The sequence below is a fragment of the Pimephales promelas genome, chromosome 16 (assembly GCF_988280905.1).
Source record: "Pimephales promelas chromosome 16, fPimPro1.hap1.1, whole genome shotgun sequence".
In the NCBI taxonomy this organism is placed as follows: domain Eukaryota; kingdom Metazoa; phylum Chordata; class Actinopteri; order Cypriniformes; family Leuciscidae; genus Pimephales; species Pimephales promelas.
The window spans coordinates 8,926,863-8,946,904 of record NC_142784.1 but is presented as its reverse complement, the minus strand read 5'-3'; the positions used below and the strand labels follow the sequence as shown (position 1 = coordinate 8,946,904).

Below are 20,042 nucleotides of genomic sequence, written 5' to 3'. Positions count from 1 at the left end.
GACCTAAAGTTTGCTAAGAGGAATTTCCTACTAACGTATTTGACTCTGGTCAAGCGTATCCATAGCAGACCGATGGGAGTGGCCTCGGACAGCAGCATGTCCAGTGCATTATGGGTGTTTTCCTACCTCTTTGGCAAAAGAGCCTTTTTTCTCAGTTCTCTCTGGTAAGTTAGCACCAAATTTATTACTGAATAGGCAGACTAGTTTTACTGAAAGCTCATTTTGCCAATGACAAAGTAACCCAGTAAAGTAGTTGCGCATTACAAAAATATGCATTTGTAATTAAATAAAGGCTCACTGACCGGTCTCAATAGGAGAAAAGGCTAGACACAAGACCTCCGAATCATGAGCCTCGATTTTCAGCAGTTCGTCCATAAACTGCAAGCCGAAGATCCTGAAGAAGAGACCATTGCTTCAGCATATATACATATAGATGTAGGATTTGGTTCTCTGCACAGACGCCTCATTCCCCTCACCTCAGGTTCCCACTGCGGTCTCCAGCTGCCAAATGCTGTCCATCTGGGCTGATTCCCATCACCCTGATCCCAGATTTACCATCCTGGCCTCCTCCCTCAGCTTTCTCAGCCTCAGCTTTGAGGTACTGCGTGTCATCATCCACATATACTATCCTTACGATGTCCTGGAACATGTTCACAAACAATAAACCAATGAACTCAAGACGACACCGGCAAACCATTCTGTCAACGTTTACTCTTTGTTCCTCCATATGAATCAAGTGGATTAATCCAAGTCCTCTGAAGAGACAATTTATATGATGAAGGCCTTTATTAACCCCCTGGAATCGTATGCATTACTTTTAAATCTCAGGTAATATTCACTCCGATTTTAAAGCTTGGAAGAGCCAGGATATTTTTGAATATAACTGTGTTCAGTTGAAAGAAGAAAGTCCTTTTGAAAGCGTAGGATGGCTTGAGGGTGAGTAAATCATGGGATAGTTTCATTTTTAGGTGAACAAACCCTCATCAAACATCAAAACAAAGGCATCAAACTGACGTCAAAGGAGGAACGCCATTCCAGAGCGGAAGGACATTTTCAGATTTTGATTAAAGACAGAAAAAAAAATAGTTTGTGTATTAACTTGCATTAATTGTTCACCACAAGACTAATAATATGAGCTAACAAAGTAAATAGGGTCAGTTTTGACTTTAATATCTTAATTTGTGTTTGAAAGATGAACAAAAAGTCTTTTGGGAGGACATGAGGGTGGGTAACTGATGACTAAGACTGTGAACATAATGTCATGAACCCTAAGTATTGCATTTGTTCAAGCAATATTATTAGTTTTGGTAAAAGAGGCGCATTAGTAAAACTAAGCGCATTACCGGTGTTCTGTCGATTTTTGCTGCCTTGTCGAAAAATGCTACCGTAGCGCGAATTGATCACAGAATGCCGATTAAAGTCGTATGAAATACAATTCTAATACAATTCTAAGTTATGAGTAGCTACTGTATACTGTAGACTACTGTTTTTATTTTTAAAACGGTGTGAAAAGTAAAAATTATCATAAAATATTCATCTTTGACTTGTCAAAGTACACCTTTTCTTCTAGTAACTGAAACTTTCAGTTATTCCTTTTCAGCTGTCTGACCGTACAAATATTCATATGGTAGTAAGCATTTTTTAAAGGGAAATTATACATTATAACAGGAAAATGTACCTTTTGTAAAAAAAAAAAAAAAAAAAAAACTGTGAGTCTGCACATGCGCATAACCGGTAAGTAGGAAATCACGATGGGTAGCATGAATTGTCAGAACACCGGCAATCACACTCCGAAATTCAGGCACTGATTAAACATGTATTCTATTTTACAGATATTTGTGAAACCAATTTCCATGACTTTTCCAAAAACTTTCTGGGTTTATTTATTTTCCCCAAACCATACGAACCCATAACAAATAAATAAAAAGACGAATTATGAAAATATTTGTGAAAACTGTGATGTCCCGCGGCCGCCCCGGTGGAGTCTAACAGTAGTGCGTGTACGTAATAATCTTAGTCATTCAATTTTTAAATCACGTCTTAAAACTTTTTTTTTTTTTTAGATTAGCCTATACTGATTGATTTTAGTAATGTTACTGGGAAAATTGATTTTACAAAATCACTTCTTTTCCGTTTTTGTATAATTATGCATTTTAGTTTAGTTTATAATGACGTGGACTAGGGCTGGGCGATATGGCCAAAAAATCATATCTCGATATTTTTTGGTCAAATGGCGATATACGATATATATCTCGGTACTTTCTATGTTTTCTAATCTTTATATTTAAAAAAATAAATAAATAAATAAATAAATATATATATATATATATATATTCACATTCGGCCCAATGATATCCTACAAACAATGTTGATATTGAAGGATATGGAAACAAATATAATATAGGCTATGCAATATATTATGTACAAAAAGCTTTTGTTTTTATATTGACTAAAAGCTAAACTAAAAATGAAAATAAAAACAAAAACAAAAGCACAAACTAATTATATTAGCCTGCATTTGATTACCCCATTATAATCACTTTCACTTTCATTAAACATATATACTTGTATGTTTAAAATTCCACATATGGCACATTTATTTTCTCCAACAACAAATATTTTAGCAATATGTTTATTTTAGTCAGAATTATTGCGTACTACGTAGTACTATTCACGCGCATGCGCGTGCCGGCGCTCGTTCAAGGAAGCATGAATTTTAGCGGAGATTCACTTGCAGAAGCTCGTCCTCTTCTGACATGGACATATTTGTTGTGAAATGGACATATTTGCTTTACTTTCTAACATTTACAGATGGAGAATATACCTGTGAAATGTAAGTTGAGCACTGAGGAAAGCACCACATCTCAAACGCATTAAACAGCGCAAGTATATCTGTCAGTCAGCAACAGTGTCTGTCAGAGCATTTGACAGGGCGGCAAGCTGCCTTAAACTTGTTAACTATATCAAAGTGATTTTGACGCAATTAATATAAGCTTGTGTCATGTTTAGGACAAATTGTACTACGTAGCCTTGCTACTTTCACTGCAGCAGCTCACACTGCAACCTCCGCTATTTTTCAGATGTGCTCATATCAAACTACTGTATCGATATAAACGGTATTGCCTCATTCCATATCGTTTCAAAAAACATAACGATAGATCGTACATACTCGATATATCGCCCAGCCCTAACGTGGACAGCTCCTTTTGATTAAAAGAGCAGCTTTAACCCCTACTGCTAATTTCCAGCTGTAGTCCCCGGGCAGTTGTCAATAGGCATACATCAATATAATATAATACAATTATATTTAGAGCAGGACTTGTCAAGAGGGGACAGACATACTAAACATGAGGCCACATTGAAGCACATACTGGACATAACATTGAGGCAGGCAGCATGATCATGTCACATTAAATACACAACACATCTGTCAAATTAATGTGTGCAGCTGTAATTGTCAGACAGCCAGTTTTTAAAGTGTATAGTATAGGTGGAATACGCATGTTTATCTTTATAATATATTTTATTATTGTAAGGTGTCCTTGAGTGTCTTGAAAGGCGAAATAAAACGAATTATCATCATCACCTGGCTGTAGAGGTTGTGTCGAAGGCCGAGAGCCGAGCCGTGACTCTGCGGCGACTCACTTTTCCACAGGCGGATGGTGTTATCGGATGAACAGGTGAGGAAGGATCCGGGCGACAGACATGCTGATGAATCTTCAAGATCAGGGTAGGTCTGCAGAGGATATTATGCATTCATAAACTGGCCTTGTTCTGATAACCTAAACATGAGCTGGTCTGAGATACGCACCTCCACACTCCACACACACCCGCTGTGGTACAGAGCTGAATACACCTTCCCAACATTGCGAATGTCCCGCACGTCCCACACGTACACACTATGGTCGTTATACACACACGTCAAGTGCCTGGTCACAGGGTCAAAGGTTAAAGCCAGGGTATCTGGATACTGTGCTTCTGGGTTTGCACCGAACAAATGCCTATGAAGAGAGAAAAAAATTACATTGAATGTTTAACAAAAAAAATGTTTGAACAATCACACAATCGAGATAATTCAAACCACAAGAACATGTTGCATTGACACTATTATAGTTATTCTTAATATTTTGGATTTTCAAATTCATATTAAATCTAGTTATTGTTTTAGTAATTTTATTAGAAATGTCTATAGTTTTTATTACGTTTTTGTTATTTTAGCACTAGCTGAAATAAATTAAGTTTTTTAAAAAAAAAATTAAGTTAAACTTTATTTCAATTAATGCAAAGTAAATCACTTAATTAACTTTTCAAGTAAAGCTAATTCCTTTTATAATAAACTTGAAATAGCTACATGTCTGAATTCTAAGTATAGTATTTTCTGGAATACAAGTTGAGTTTTTTTTTTTAATAATCTGAATCATAATAAGAACAATAACTTGTAAGCAAAAGTTTAGGTACTCTAAACATTTAAACGCGTGTGAAAGTTGCTTTTATATGGATTTCTGGTACGGAGAGTTCAAGTTTTAGTAATAATGGCAGCAAATAAAAACGTTCAAAACGAGAGGTACGATTAAGCCATATGCTTCCTTCCTATTCTGTTTTGCAAGCTTTGAACAATATTTTACTGGAAAAGACGTGAAATCTTGTTTCTCCTCTAAACATAGTCCATTTTTTTCCCTCCTTCTGTTTTCAAGTAGAAAAACTGTGGATCAGATATAGCTTTGCTTATATCAATTACAGTTAACAATCATAATCTTAGTTTTTTGCATGTGGTAAATGACAGTAATGTGTAAACGTATGGCGTTTGCAGCTGTATTCCTGATCGTCTCTTACCCCGGCTGTGTGCCCTGAGACACGTCGACCCCCAAGCAGTGCGGCCGGTGCAGAGTGGTGATGTAGCGCAGGTCCTGAGGGCTGAACACGCGCACCGTCCCGTCAGCACAACCGCAGAAAACAAACGTCTCGCTCACCGACAAGCACTGCGCTGACGTCGTCTACAGACGCAAAACAAACACAGCATACTTTAAAATAGCATCCTATAGTCTCCGAGACATATTCTGTGATAAATGCATGAATATTTTGTAGGGTCTTACTGGATGTATGCAAATTTACTTTTTAAATGAGGATTAAAACTAATTACAAGGAACATTAGATTCAGATTTGTTGAGGAACTGTTGGTGCTTCAGGAAGGGGAATAAACCAAACTAGGGCTGGGCGATATGGCCAAAAAAAATTATCACGATATTTTTTTTTATATCAGTCGATATCGATAATTATCACGATATATGTCAAATATTTATTTTTTTCAAGTTTAAAGGCAGATTTTTGCAACTAAGTGAAAGTTGTATAAACCAGAGTGTTAATTCTGTTTTTAAACTACTCTTTAAATTTATGTTCATTAACAAAAACAGTAACATCTGTTTTTTGTTGTTTTTTTCTTATGCAACAACCACATTTTTATTTGGTAAAAAGTAATATTCTGACTGTTTGAGTTGTATTCAAATTAACCATTGGTCATCCAGTATCATGCATTTAGATCATGATAACCACAGATAAAACCAGGTATAGCCTATAACTTAGCTCCTCACTATCATGGCACTAACTTTATGGTTTCTGTATTTTTTGTATGAAAAACAATAGCCTAACAGTTAAATACATTATTAAATACTGTACTTATATTCCATTAGTCATAATACATTGTCTATATTAATAATATTATACAATTCAATATGTATATCCCACATTTCATGGTGCAGTTAATATTACCAGGCTAACCTTACAGTAAATCCATGGTAGGCTAAATGGATTCAGTATCAATACAGATTCTGACTGTATCATTGCACGCAGTGTTTCTCCTTTTTGTCAGCGGTGTTTCATCTGCCTTTAAACTGGTTTAAACTTGACATTTTTGTTCTTCGCTGAACTTAAGCGCTTCTCACTGGATCTCGTGAGCAAAACAATCAGAGGCGTGTCTGTGTGAGCTCGCGCTCCGCTCAATGCATGCACTGCCATTTGGACTTTGACCCATAGCTGTCAACATTGAACATTGAAAATAAGGGAGATTTCCCGGAATCCATCGCAAAAATAAGGGATTTTTTTTTTTACATTATTAAGAGCATAAGAAACAAATGAAAAAAAAAAAGAAGATATTTTATTCCTATGTTATGCAATGACCTCTGTAGTGGACACCAGGACTCAATTGTTAAAAAAAAATGACATGAAAATATATATAGGCAAAAATAATGGAAATTTTTTACATATAAACATCTTTTTTTTTCCTTTTTTTTTTTCCCTGGAAACGCTTTCAACACGCTTGCGTGTCGCGTGAAAAATCGGCATCTCTGGTTCCATTTCTAGCATGCACGCGTTTGCGCGTGTCACGCAGGCAGTGTGTAATCTGTTAACATGGGTGCCGAAATAAAAACCATAGACAGTAAAATAAAAACGGTCACGCCACGCAGCTGAGACACACTCAGCCAATGTGTCTCCGGCCAGCGCGCGCGGCTGCATCCGAGTATGAACGACTTCAAGCCGAATAGGTCCGAGCTTGTAGGTCTCACACAATCAGAGCGTAAAAATACGGGATATTTTACGGGAAAATACTAAAACGGGAAAGCAGCGGGAACAGAGATAAAATACGTGAGAAACCCGGAAAAAACGGGAGGGTTGACAGCTATGCTTTGACCCGAGCGGATAAATGCTCCGTGTGGCGCGCGCGGTTTACATGAGTTTCGTTCCGCTTTTGCCGCATAAACATTATCGAACATTTATCGACCTCTTGATATCGTTTTATCGAGGAAAATTATATCGCGATAATTATCTTTATCGTTTTATCGCCCAGCCCTAAACCAAACAATTGTAGGTTTTTCCTATCACTTTAAAGAGATAAAACTCCACATCCAGGCACTCGCATTGATCATCATCCATGTCTGGATGTGGAGTTTTATCTCTTCAATGCGATGATCAACTGAAATTCATTGTGTATTAAAATTTAATGGCATTATAACATTATTGATATAGAGCAATAAGCAAAATATATTCATGCTTGAATATATTCATGCTTCAGTTTGAAACAAACAAACAAACAAACAAAAAAACAAATAAATAAGTTTAAAGGGCAATCGGGAATGGACTGCAGAAAAGGAGTCAGATAATGTAGATATCCAAAATATGTGGGATAAAAACGTACGGTTGGACATTAACACAAATTTCCCAATTCAATTAGATGCGATTCAATTTGATATCAGTTCATTTGGAAATATATCAGGAGCAATATATGTCAATTCATTCTCAAGGATCAAAATCTCAACTAACGCTGTAAACTACACAGGAAACCCTGTCAGTTGGTATATTACAATAATATTAACGTTTAAAATTAAGTTTTTATAAGAAGTTTATATTAAATTCCTTTTTATTGACAATTGGTGTCATAAAAACTATTGACTTGGCTGTCATTACATTTTTTTGTTTATATAATATTTGAATACTTTTGGCCACTACTGTATATTATATACAAGTTACCTTCTGATGTTCATTCATGTTTATAGAGTATTTAAAATTTGAATTTCATAATAAAATGGGCAGAATTTGACAGCTGACACTTTGCAATATCTTATATTTATATGTAGGTGATATTTATATGTAGATAATATTTAAAACACTGTAAATGCACTCATAATGTGTAAATGTTTATTCCGACTAAACCCAACGGTGATACTTTTATTCTCATATTTTGATCTTTTTATCATAATTTGTATTACTATGTTTCTTATTGCATTTGTATAAGTGCACTGGAGGCCTCAGCACCAAAACAAATTCCTTGTGTGTGCAAGCACACTTGGCAATAAAGCTCTTTCTGATTCTGATATCAAAAGTAACAAACCTTATTGCCATTTCTTGGATGAGTGGCGAAATATGACTAAATGTTTAGTAAAGTTTTGATTTGAGAATCGATATCGGATTAAAAAATCAAGTGGATTTGGTCAACCCAGCCCTATTAAAGGGTTTCGAATGGATCACAGTGATGAAATGAAGGCACAGTGCGTAACTTGCCTTGAGATCAACCCAGGAGTCCAGCTGTCGGTTGCTGTTGAACTGGCACAGCAGACCCGTGTGTGTGATGCAGTAGGTGCTGCTGGCCATCGAGCCGCGGCCACACGCCACACCACAGAACTGACTGTTCTGGTGCTCCCCGAGCAGCCCCGAGCGACCAATCAGAGGCACCGTGCTGTTCACCTGCAGGACACAACAGGTGACATCTCCACAAATGGCATGAAGAAACCGTGTGCATGTTACAAAACAAAAACCCAGTCACAGAAAGGATGTGGGCAGACAAAGGAAACTGCGCTAAACACTTCGATTCAGATGCTATTCTCACCTCAGTGTGTCGCAGCACATTATAAATAGCACACAATAATATAATCATATACACAGAATATGTTTGTTTGCCTTATTGGGTCATTACTTGTCCCAGTCCCTAAAGCCCACCTCAAAGTCCACAGTCTTGATTTAGATTCATTTTAATAATGCTATTGAAGACTAAATGTAGACTGGATTGTGTAGCAACATGTGCCAGCGTCTCACCCGTCTTTCCTTTGAGGCGTCAAGGTACCAGAACTTAACATGCCTGTTCCCCGCCGTTACAAAGTAGCTGTTGTCCTCCGAGAACGACACAGCAAGCACACGGCTGGACACCTTATTGGACGCGATTACAGTCCCCTTCTGCAAGCAAGGAGGAGATTAAAAAGCATTATTTACATATTATTGTAAACCAAACTCACAAGCTGCGTCCCGATTGGCAGTTCCCAATGCAGCATCCACTGCTCCCTGGACGGGACACGTTAACATTCACAATTCACTCTAAACACCCTAAACAAACATCACTAGAGGTTATCGTGCCATCAAGTTGAGTCAGAAATATCTTCATTTTGAGTTCAGAGCACATTAACGAATGAGTGAGTGACGTCTTAATTACTAATTGGGAATATCAAAATTCCAGATGATACGCGAGCTGCGATCATCTGCGATCAAGTGTCGATTTTAAACATGGTGCAATATAACGTAGATAATATTATTAGGGGTGTAACGATTCACTCGTTTTCTCGATGCATCGATTATAAATCCTGGCGATGCATATGCATCGATCCTGAAACATGTATTTTGAATCGTAAATCGTTTATTTACGTGAATAATCGATTTAAAAGGCTAAGAATCGAATTAATCACGATTTTATAGCGATTCAGTGGTTTAAAATATATAAACACAACCTTAAAGTGTTCCTGGTACAAGCTGCCTCACGCATTGGCAGTCATACGACATCCGCATTTGATTGGTTTCAGGCGCTCACACACCCCTGATTTCTCACGCTGAAGCCCGGTCGGTCAAATGCCTGAAAGATGAGTTTATCTTTCTACCTGTTGAGCTACTCATGTCGTGATCAGCTTGTATTACCGCAAATTAGTTAAAATCTCCCGGAATCTAGAGCGAGCGTGCATACGAGACAGAGGTTGTGCTCCAAACCGCGTATCGCGCGTTCACACACGGCTTTACGCACTCGGCAGAGAGGGAATGCGAGCGAGAGACCACCTTGCGTGTACGGAGAGTCCATGTAATAAATGAATAAAAGCGTTTTATTTCATAGTGCCCACGCAATGGCATGGCAGCTTTATCAATGGCTTGAGCGGTTTGCCTCAAAACTATTGCTTTCTCGACAGAGAGCTCAGCTGGAGAGCTCAAACATGGACTGCTCAAAAATCTGTAGTTAACGTTATGAAAGCATGAGAGCTATGGGACCGAGCGCGAGCAAAATCCAGTGAAAAGATGATAACGAGTGCACTGAGAGGACGCAAAATGAAACTAATGTAAACGTCTCCATTAATTTGTGCATGTAGTCATTTAATGCAATACTTTAAAAGCCTTTTTCAAAATATTTGCTACTTGCAAATGCTAATTTGTAGGCCATTGAATTTTTTTTTATAATAATATATTCATTAAAATTAAAAACAAACATGAACTAACATTAACAATGGACAAAATCCCCACTATCTGATCCCCGAAGGCCGCTGTAGGCTAATTCAAACCCAGACAAAGATGGGTGAAGCATTGAAATAATACTATAATGCATATAAAAAATTAAGAATCGAATCGAATTAATCGAATCGCATCGAATTTGGATGTGAATCGCATCGAATCGTTCTGAATTTGCACAAATCGTTCATGAATCGAAAACCTATGAATCGTGAATCGAATCGATTCGCTGTCTACCCAAAGATTCACAGCCCTAAATATTATACATCTATAATCTCTATATTGAGAACAAGAGCAAGCAAGTCAGTTGAATATATTGTAAAGTCACTCAGCTTTCACAATAACAAACAATTGCTTGTTTGAGACACCACAAGTGATAGATTTTGGTTTTAAATTCAGGTTATGGATCACAATATTATAGAATAATTCAGCCATCCGCGCAACAATGTATCATCATGAGGGTCCACGGACATCCATGGGTAGCTCAGTTTTAGTGAGCGCACAACAGCGCATGTGCGAGGTGAACGTGTTGAGACAGAAGCACAGTTGTGATTTGTAGTAGTCGAAGAAGAGCGATACAGTGAACAAAGCAACATTTCCTTCATCTCTTTGTTTTGGATCCTTTTCGAAACTCCGCATGCAATCTTCTGTCTTTCCGAGCGAATGTCCTGTAACGCATAATCATTGTGGGAAGAGCTCTAGCCGGACGGGATTTAAACTTTGGACACAAGTTCGGTTTGAAGACGAAAAACATACCAAGCACAATGTTGATTAAAGCCTAGTTCACACTACATGATTTTAAGCCTGATTTAAGTCACCGACAAGTCAGGGTGTTATCGCGTGCAAATCGCGGGCGATTAACGCTCGCCAATCTGTTAGTATGAAAGAGCCAACAACGCATCAAAGACAGCTCGCAGACACGTCACCGAGCTCAGAAAAATATCTAGCATGCTAGATATCCAGAGCTGTCGCGCGACTCAATCTCAGTGATGTCATGAGCTAGAGCCAATCAGAGCATGGTATGGGTTGAGGTCACCGGGTAAATACGCAATTTTCGAACAAACACGTCCAATAGGAGTTTGCGGAAAGATCAGCAACATGTCAAGAAAGCAATGGACTCAAGATTTAGATCAAAATTGAATCGAACTGTGGCAGGAGCATGAATGCCTTTATGATGTTGGACATGAGATGTACCACAACCGCATCCAGAAAGAGAAAAGGTGGACAGAAATCGCAAACGCCCTCAAACAGTGAGCAAAATGTTATTGGAAATGTACATTAACTCTTACTGTAATTCTGTTTGTTGTGATATATTATATTGTGAAGTAAGAGGATATTCAGTTCAAGGATTTAATTGTCATATTTAGTTTGAAACAGAGAATTAAAACAAAAGAATTAGTGGGGGTGCATAACTGAGAATTAATGAATAATGCATTTTCTTTATTAATTCTAGACTTTACTGTTGAGGGCCGTATCCCTGCGAACGCTTGTAGATGAGATTGAATCGTTGGGTGACAGAGTTGTCAAATCCTGTAGTGCGTCAGCTCCAGTTGCGGATCAATCATGATGTGTCGTTTGGTGTGAACGGCTCAACAACTTGAACACTCCTGATTTCACAGAGAGCAAGTCATATAGTGTGAACTGCACACTTCAGCCCGATGTTTTGAAATCATGTAGTGTGAACTAGGCTTTAGATCTTTGTAATCTTAAGAAATCTCCAATATGACTTTTCTTGGGTTAAAAAACGTATTAATGGCAGACCACGGTCAAACCCACCTTCCACTCCCAGACACTGACGGTCCTGTCGTGCTGGTATCCCACAGACACTATATAGCTCCCGTTGGGGGAGAACGACACACACGCCACCCCGTACTTGTGGCACTGGACCTCTGCCACCTGCGCCCGCTCTGCCACGTCCCACACACGCACACAGGGCATGTGCCCGCTCTGCCCAGCAACAGGGAAAGACACAGTGAACAGATCAAGAGGAGGAAAAATAATGCATGAAATCATCATAAGAAATAAGGGAGCCCCGACACCCAGATTTGTCTATACAGTGCAACAGAGTGCAACAGTCAGGTTACGAGAGTCAATAAGCCTATTTTTTTTCCTCTATAGACCATTTTGCAAGATGTAAACAACACTGGTCCAGAAGCACTTCCTGTTTCAGTTTTTAACACTACATACAAGCTGGGATAAAATACAACCAACAGAACATATAAAACTGAATCAAAAAGTTAAACAAACATCTTTAAGATGTTTTCTTTACATGTGAAATAAAGAAAACAGTTACAAACTGAAACAGGAAGTGTTTCTGGACCAGTGTTGTTTACATCTTGCAAAATTAGGGAATTTATTTTAAATGCTAACTTGTATACAGACATACTCTAGGCTAAGAGGTTGTTCATCGATTACATATACCATTGTAGAAGCCATCAGTTCACTTTTTTTTTTTACATAACCGTCGAGTTTAACAGCAGCATCTATGGTGAAAAAATACATTACCCATGATTCTGCAAAAATCTCCACCAATCAAGCAAATCACTCTAAAAGAACTTTAGCCCAGCCCACAATGCACTGCAAACGACGCAAATGTCAAGCTGTGGCCCAAATGACACATTTTTTTTCTTGTACTACATACTAAACATCTTGTGTCTACATTTTATATAGTTATTTTGCCACACTATTTACACCACAAAACATCCCTACACTATAAAGCTGCTTAAATATCTTATATACATTTTGCAATAAACTGAATAAATTGCTTCTACACACATGCATTTAAAACAATCGCTTTATATTTGTTAAGAGTTTAAATGTCATTCACAATGTTTCATGGGAGAACCAGCCGCTGGAAAAGTAGACATGCGCTCTATTGTGGTCAATAAAGAGATTAAACGTGACTATATTAAAAAGTTCCTTTCGAAGGAAAGTCCGTTGACTCGGCGGCCATATTTGCGACACCTCCGGGCAGCGAAGTCCTGTCTACTTGAATGAGGGAATCCTGAAATCTCAAAACTGCTTGCTAAACTCACAATTAAATAACATTTCTAATCAGCAACAAAACCTGACATCAACTGTCCCATAAGTGTTTCCTAATTCCTATGCTCAAATAGAGTGCCGAAGTTACGACGTCGCTCTGTAGGCCAAAACGCGGAAGTGAGTTAGCATTTTAGCACTCCCGGTTCCTTCGCTCTAAAGTCTATGGAGTTTTTAAATGGGTTTTTGCTAAATCGCCTGAAATAAGGTCTGTGGTGAACAAAACCTCTAAATATTTTCATGTTTTGATCTATGACATAAAACAGTTATATAATCTGCTTGTGGTTTTTTAAACTTTATTGTGTCTGCTTGTGTTTTTTAAAATCTTTATATAGGCTTCAAAATGTATAAATTTTGGATTAACTTGTAAAGATTATCTTGCTAGACAAAACATGTAAGGGTCACAACCCTTTGTTGAACACAGATCTTACTTTTTGCGATTTTCCAAAAGTCTATGAGGAAAATAGATAGCTTTTCGACCGAGGGAACCCATGTGCCGCTAGCTTCCGAATTGTCCTACAAAGTGACATCATCACTTCAGGCACTCTATACGCGTCTCAGAACACTGAATGTTGTCTGAATGTTGTTATGGCAATAGGAGCTTCTTACAGCAGCTGCAGTGACGCCATGACTTTCTATACATAAGGCCGTGTGTCCAACAAAGCGTTTTTCCACGCGCCTGGCGTACGTTTTCTATTGTTTTCAATGGGAGCGCCGCGTTTTGTAGCCCTCAATCAGGTCTATACGACCCCAATCGAAATTACTAAAAAAAAAAAGGTTCCCTTCATCTCAGTTGAATAAGATTTTGTGACTTTTCACACATTATCTATCTACACACACACACACACACACAAACTGGGCTTGATTCGGTTGTTCTGAAGGTATGTAAAAAAAAATGTTTACACTTCTGGTCTTCAGGTCAATATGACCCCACATTGAAATGAATGGGAAATGTTGAAAAAAAAAAAAAAAAAAAAATCCGGCATCAATCTGAAATTTTTTTACACAGAAATGAAGGCCTAGTACTAGAGCATAAATGCAATGCATCAAAAAATAATATTTCATATGCAAGCTAATGGTGTAGTTGAGGAATTGTGTGGTATATGGATACAAAAGTACTTTATATCTCCAAAAACACAGCATTAATGAATAGATGAGAAGTAAACAAAAAAAAATTATATATAATTTGTATGATTAAAAATTTATATTTTTTGTACAATTACTCAATTAATTGTTGGGGTCGTACAGACCCCGAAGCCCAGAACTGTAAACAGGAAACGTAGACCATTTGAAGATTAAACGCCATGAGCGTAACGCGGCACTGAAGCCGCCTTTCCACTGCACACGACATTCGCATACGATTGTCGCATTTCGCCCTCTAGTGTCAGTCGCACAGAACTTTGAAATTGGTCGTGAAGCAACCGTTACCCTAGGATATTCACAATGGTAAAATTAATGATTTTAATAAATGTAATGCATGCAAGAATATATCTACACAAAACAAATGACCCTCAATTCATCTCAAATAAAAATATAGTAGTATAAATATTGGTTTAATAATTATAAAATATATTTTCTGCTATAGTTAATTATAACCAACATTTTACAGAGCGAGCGTTTACAGAAAAACATTAAAGAGTTAAAATATTGGTAATTCTAGCCTCGCGCTCATAGTTTTTATAAGAATACATCACTTCCGGTTGGCCAGTCGCATACGGTCTAGCCGCAGACGTTCAGATATTTCAACGGATCCAAAGCTCAAAACGGATCCGAATTTTCCGCATACGCATATGATCGGAACTCCCCGCAGCTCCCGTACGACTCTCCATTGGAAATGAATGACTTCCGGTCCGACGGCGGTCGTTTGTCGTGTGCAGTGGAAAGGCGGCTTGAGCGTTTTTGTTTTTTTTTCACACTGAACCTTGAGCGCCCGGCGTTTTTTACTGGTCGCCGAAAGTTGAAAAATATTCAACTTTGGATAAAACGCAGCGCTCATCACTTTTTACCCAACTGTCCAATCACAGTGGAGGAGGGGCGGGACTAAAACCAAACTGACCAAATTCTTTCTGTACAACGACATCAACCAGCAGAGCTAACCGAACAAAATGGATGAAAAATACATTTTTAGTATGAAACAAATTATCTGCGAAATCAGTTATAAGTAAACTGTGCTGCGCTGCCAAAACGCTCTCAAGTGCCCAAAGCACGGCGTCCTCAGCAGAGCGTCTGGCGTTTTCAGCAGGTTAAAAACGCTTTGGTGGACACACAGCCCAAAGCCTTTGCTATATTAAAAACAATAATTTAGCCTTATGTAGTAGGCAATTTGGATCATGTTATTCTAACACACTGCAGAAATAGTATGACAGTATGCCATTTTACATTGAATTTTCATTTACTAGTTCTCAACACGGTCAGATAGTGAGAAAAAGCATGAGTGGAAAAAGCAGCCACTGATAAATAACCATGTGTCAGAGAATGTAGGACAACATGTGCCTTTCAAGAGTTTAAATGGTGACTAATCCTCCTCCAAACGCAGCTGCAGTGATCTGAATCTTGTGACTCCGCTCACACTTAAACCGGTGAAGAAATCCTTCACATCACACTGAGAATTCAGCATCGCCGCTATTCCGAACCCATTTAAGGCTATTCTGATAACGTTTTTTGTCCGAGTGAACTATTCTTCTAATTATCTGCACGCTCCCATATGAAACACGCAGCTTTATTAGTCAGATGCCTAAAAAAAGCAAAGCATTTGCATGATCTGCGGTCGCTACAGTTGGTTTTCCAAGTTGGGACAGACACTGGGCCTCACTGTGACAAGCGGGAGCAGGAATGTGTCGGAGCGCAGGGAGAAGCCCTCCTCTACCACATACACAGAAGATAACCGTAGGAATCAGCGAGAGCCTGCCTCCGAGGGCATTCGGCACAGTCGTCATTCTTCTGGCCCTCGTTAAACATCTCAGGACACTTACCTCACCAGTGACCAAATATTTTCCATTCTGCGAGAAAGCCAAGGCACTGAAGGTTTTCCTGAGCAACAAACACATGATTCGGATTTAATTCAGTTTCAATGTACAACACCATGCCACTGAAATAAATATAATACGCGTGTTGTTTACCTGGATGTATTAAATATGTGAGTCTGCTTGTTTTTCTTTGGGCTCAGGATGACAATAACACAACTGAAACACACAACATCGTGGCTGCGTTAGTTCACAGGTCTACTACTACTGTTCAAACGTTTATTCTGCTCAACAGGGCTGCATTTACTTGATTAAAACACAGTAATATTGTGAAATTATCAATATGTAATTAAAGTATCATTCAATTCATTTCTTTGATGTCTTTAGTGTCACTTGATGAAATCATTCTGATATGATGATTTAGTGCTCAGTGCTTACAACATTATCAATTACTAAAAATGTTGTGGAAACAGGGATGCGTTTTTTTCAGGAATCTTGAATGAATAGAAAGTTCAAAAACAGCATTTATTTAAAATAAAAAAATTTTTATCATTATAAAATGTCTTTACTATCCTCTTTCATCAATTTAAATGAGTAGTTCACTTATAAAAAAAACTTGCTGATAATTTACTCACCCCCATGTCATCCAAGATGTCCATGTCTTTCTTTCTTCAGTTGAAAAGAAATTAAGGTTTTTGATGAAAACATTCCAGGATTTTCTCAATATAATGGACTTCAATGGGAACCAAACGGTTCAAGGTCCAAAAGACAGTTTCAGTGCAAAAGAGCGACACCAGACGATGAATAAGGGTCTTATCTAGGACCCTTTGAGTCATGACTCGAAAAAGATTTGTTCATTTTGATGAACGAGTTCAAACAGGAGAGTCACGAACGCGCGTGAACACGAACAGAACAGAGCTGCTGCGTGACTGGATTTAATAGGGGAAACTCATCACAGAACAATGCAAGGCGAGCATTTGAGCTTATAAAACTTAAACTTTGTTATTTATTTATTAAATGAGTGATCGTTTCGCTTGATAAGATCCTTATTCGTCGTCTGGAATCGTTTAAAGCACTTTGAACAGTTTGCACTGACACTGTTTGCACCTTGAACCGTTTGGTTCCCATTGAAGCCCATTATATGGAAAACAAGCATACATCAAAAACAATTTATTTTCAAACAAAGAAAGAAAGAAAGACATGGACATCTTGGATGACATGGGTTTTTTTTTTTAAAGTGAACTACTCCTTTAATGTGTCCATGCTAAACAAAACTATTCATTTATTTTACACTAGTTTTACACTAGTTCCCAACGGCGTCCAAGCAGAATAACCACAAGTTGCACGAAAGTTTAAAGTTCACTTAACATCAACAATGGTCATTTACTCCTGTTGATCCAAACCTGTATAGCCTAACTATTGCTGCACTTTTTAAAGAAAGGTTGCAGGCTTTTCCTTATCAATGAAAGTGAATAAGGACTGGAGCGGTCAAGCTCAAAACATAAAAAAAGGACAATAAAAGTCATCAATACAACTCTATATTTCAAGTCTTCAGACATCATAAGAAAACATTATGAAACAAACTAAGATTTAAGTGGACAGTTGTTCACCCAAAAATTAAAGGTCCCGTTCTTTGCGATTCCAATTCAAACATTAGTTAGTGTGTAATATTGATGTTAAATAATACCTGTAAAATTATAAAGCTCAAAGTTCAATGCCTAGCGAGATATTTTTTTTAACAGAAGTCCCCTTTCAAAGCCTACAGCGAACGTCCGGTTTGGACTACATCCCTCTACTTCCTTTTTTAATGACGTAATTAGAACGTTTTTTGACTAATCTCCGCCCACAGGAATACCTATAAAACATATATTACAAATCAAAACTCGTGCACACGTGTAACTGAGGTAGGAATAAATAATGGACTTATTTTAAAAAATTCAACACCACCATCGTTAATTCGACAGACGGAAAAAAAACGTATAGCACAAGTTTTTATAACAGTTTGTAACATTTTACATTACAATTTAACCAATTAAAAGTATGACAACTACTAAATAAACAGCTTAACACTGTGAAACATCCTGCAAAAGTTGTGTTGGAACAGGTTCTAATCGATTCTCTTCATCTATATTCTCCAGGTCTGATTCAGGCTCAAATTGATATGGTAATATCTTTACAATAACAATCAGTGCATGCATCTCCGATTTATGGTACATCCTAGGTGTATATGACATTATTCTTTCAGCCGAGCACAATCAGAGTTATATGAAACCATATCCAGGCTCTTCCAAGCTTTATAATGGGAGTGAATGTTACCTGAGATTCAAAAAAGCCCATTATGAAATTAATGCATATGATTCCAGGGTGTTAATAAAGACCTTCTGAAGTGAAGAGTTGTAAGGATTACTATGATGGATGCTGTGCTTTTTTTTTTTGGACTTAAAAATCTGTTATTCACTCCCATTATAAAGCTTGGAAGAGCTAGGATACCTTTTTAATATAACTCCAACTGTGTTTGGCTGATAGAAGAAAGTCACGTAGGCTACACCTATGACGACTTGAGGGCGAGTAAATGATGGGATAATTTTCACTTTTGGGTGAACTTCTTAAGTCGTTATAAGTTAGGAAACGGACACAAGTTGACTCGTATAGCACCAAACGCCATTGACTCGTGAAGAACCATCATTGATGACACCACATTTTGATATCAAATGTGGTGTCATCAATGATGGTTCTTCATATCAAATATCTTTGACAGCTACAGCAAATTTCGGTTTGTTGCCAACACACAAAGCCATGTCCTCAGAAGAGACACCCAACACACGAAAAATATGGATTAACGTTACTTTGGGCCTGTCAGTTTTGAGATTGACAGCTCCAGTCATAATAATTCACTTCCATTACAAGGAAAAAGGCAGTCAGGACATTTTTTTTTTTTCAAATTTTAACTTTTTGTTTTACAAAATAAGACCAAAAGAAAGTGTGTGAGTGAATGGCAGTCTTTGTTTTTGAGTGAATTATAATGTGGACTTCAACACAGAAAACACGTATAGAGCCAGTCGTGACTTTACCCAGCAGGATAGGCCACTAAGCCCGTGTTGTGGTCGCAGGTTAAAGCACTGCTGCTGGAGGCACTGATGCCCAGGACCTTCTCCAGGACCACCTGCAAACACAACACAACTTTATCAAACCTTTCACACATCCAACACATCTCATACATGCTGGTCAGTGAAATGCGATAAACAGGGTGTGCAACGTACAATTGTATATGAACGACACAACAACTAACTTATAACAAACTTCATGAAGATGAATGTGAAAACAGGAAGAGTGGTTGAGTTTTGTGGCCTGTGAGTCGTGTTGTTCATACCCGGTTATGAATGTCTCGTCTGTTGCTCTGTCGAGTTTTCCTCCTCATGTTCGCTGGGATTGAAACGCCGTTATTGCCTTTCCTTGCTCGAGAGGTCAAACTACTTGCGTTTAGACACGCTCCATCCGCCATAGCGCAACAGTCTTCTTTAATAAAACGGGTCAATAAATAACGTTAACTTCAGCCACACTCTGATGTCACATATTCGTTTGCAACTGAAACGCGTTAAATGCTGTGCAGTGATAACAAACGCGAAAGCTCGGATATTTTATACTGATTGTGGATTAAAGTTTTCGTTTATAAAATTCGATGAAATGACTTCTATTTGTTTATCGGTTGAAAACGAAACTTCGAAAATGTACAAACAGCTGTAAAGCGACGCGTTGAAGTCCATGTAATGTGATCTGAGACTGGCCGTTTCAAACATACACCGTGTTCTGTGATTGGATGAATCGCGCACGGGAGGCGGGATTATTCGTGTTGCTCACTCACTATTGGTCGGTTTATGTATGGGTTTGGCCAGACGTCTCAACTTATTATTATCAATGCAAAAGTTGTGATCATAAATCCATCACAGATCGTTTTTGAACACAAAATCATTAATCATAAACATAATGAAAGCAAGAATCATTTATAGTTTTTCC

General features: G+C 38.0%; 1 protein-coding gene across 3 annotated transcripts in view; it reads right to left on the bottom strand.

Moving 5' to 3' along the window:
• wdr62 (WD repeat domain 62) overlaps window positions 1-19,815 on the bottom strand; it is a 50,253-nt gene extending 30,438 nt beyond the window's left edge. For all 3 annotated transcript variants that reach the window (XM_089120953.1, XM_089120955.1, XM_089120954.1), the window contains exons 1-12: window positions 19,399-19,815; window positions 19,100-19,191; window positions 16,185-16,247; window positions 16,038-16,095; window positions 11,803-11,973; window positions 8,584-8,721; window positions 8,053-8,235; window positions 4,834-4,994; window positions 3,812-4,001; window positions 3,587-3,736; window positions 477-640; window positions 303-394 (exon numbers count right to left, since the gene is read on the bottom strand). In XM_089120953.1, the coding sequence (XP_088977079.1) occupies window positions 303-394; window positions 477-640; window positions 3,587-3,736; window positions 3,812-4,001; window positions 4,834-4,994; window positions 8,053-8,235; window positions 8,584-8,721; window positions 11,803-11,973; window positions 16,038-16,095; window positions 16,185-16,247; window positions 19,100-19,191; window positions 19,399-19,530 (1,594 nt within the window). In that variant the 5' untranslated portion in view covers window positions 19,531-19,815. The remainder of the gene's footprint in view (window positions 1-302; window positions 395-476; window positions 641-3,586; window positions 3,737-3,811; window positions 4,002-4,833; window positions 4,995-8,052; window positions 8,236-8,583; window positions 8,722-11,802; window positions 11,974-16,037; window positions 16,096-16,184; window positions 16,248-19,099; window positions 19,192-19,398) is intronic.
• Between the last annotated feature and the right edge of the window lie 227 nt (window positions 19,816-20,042).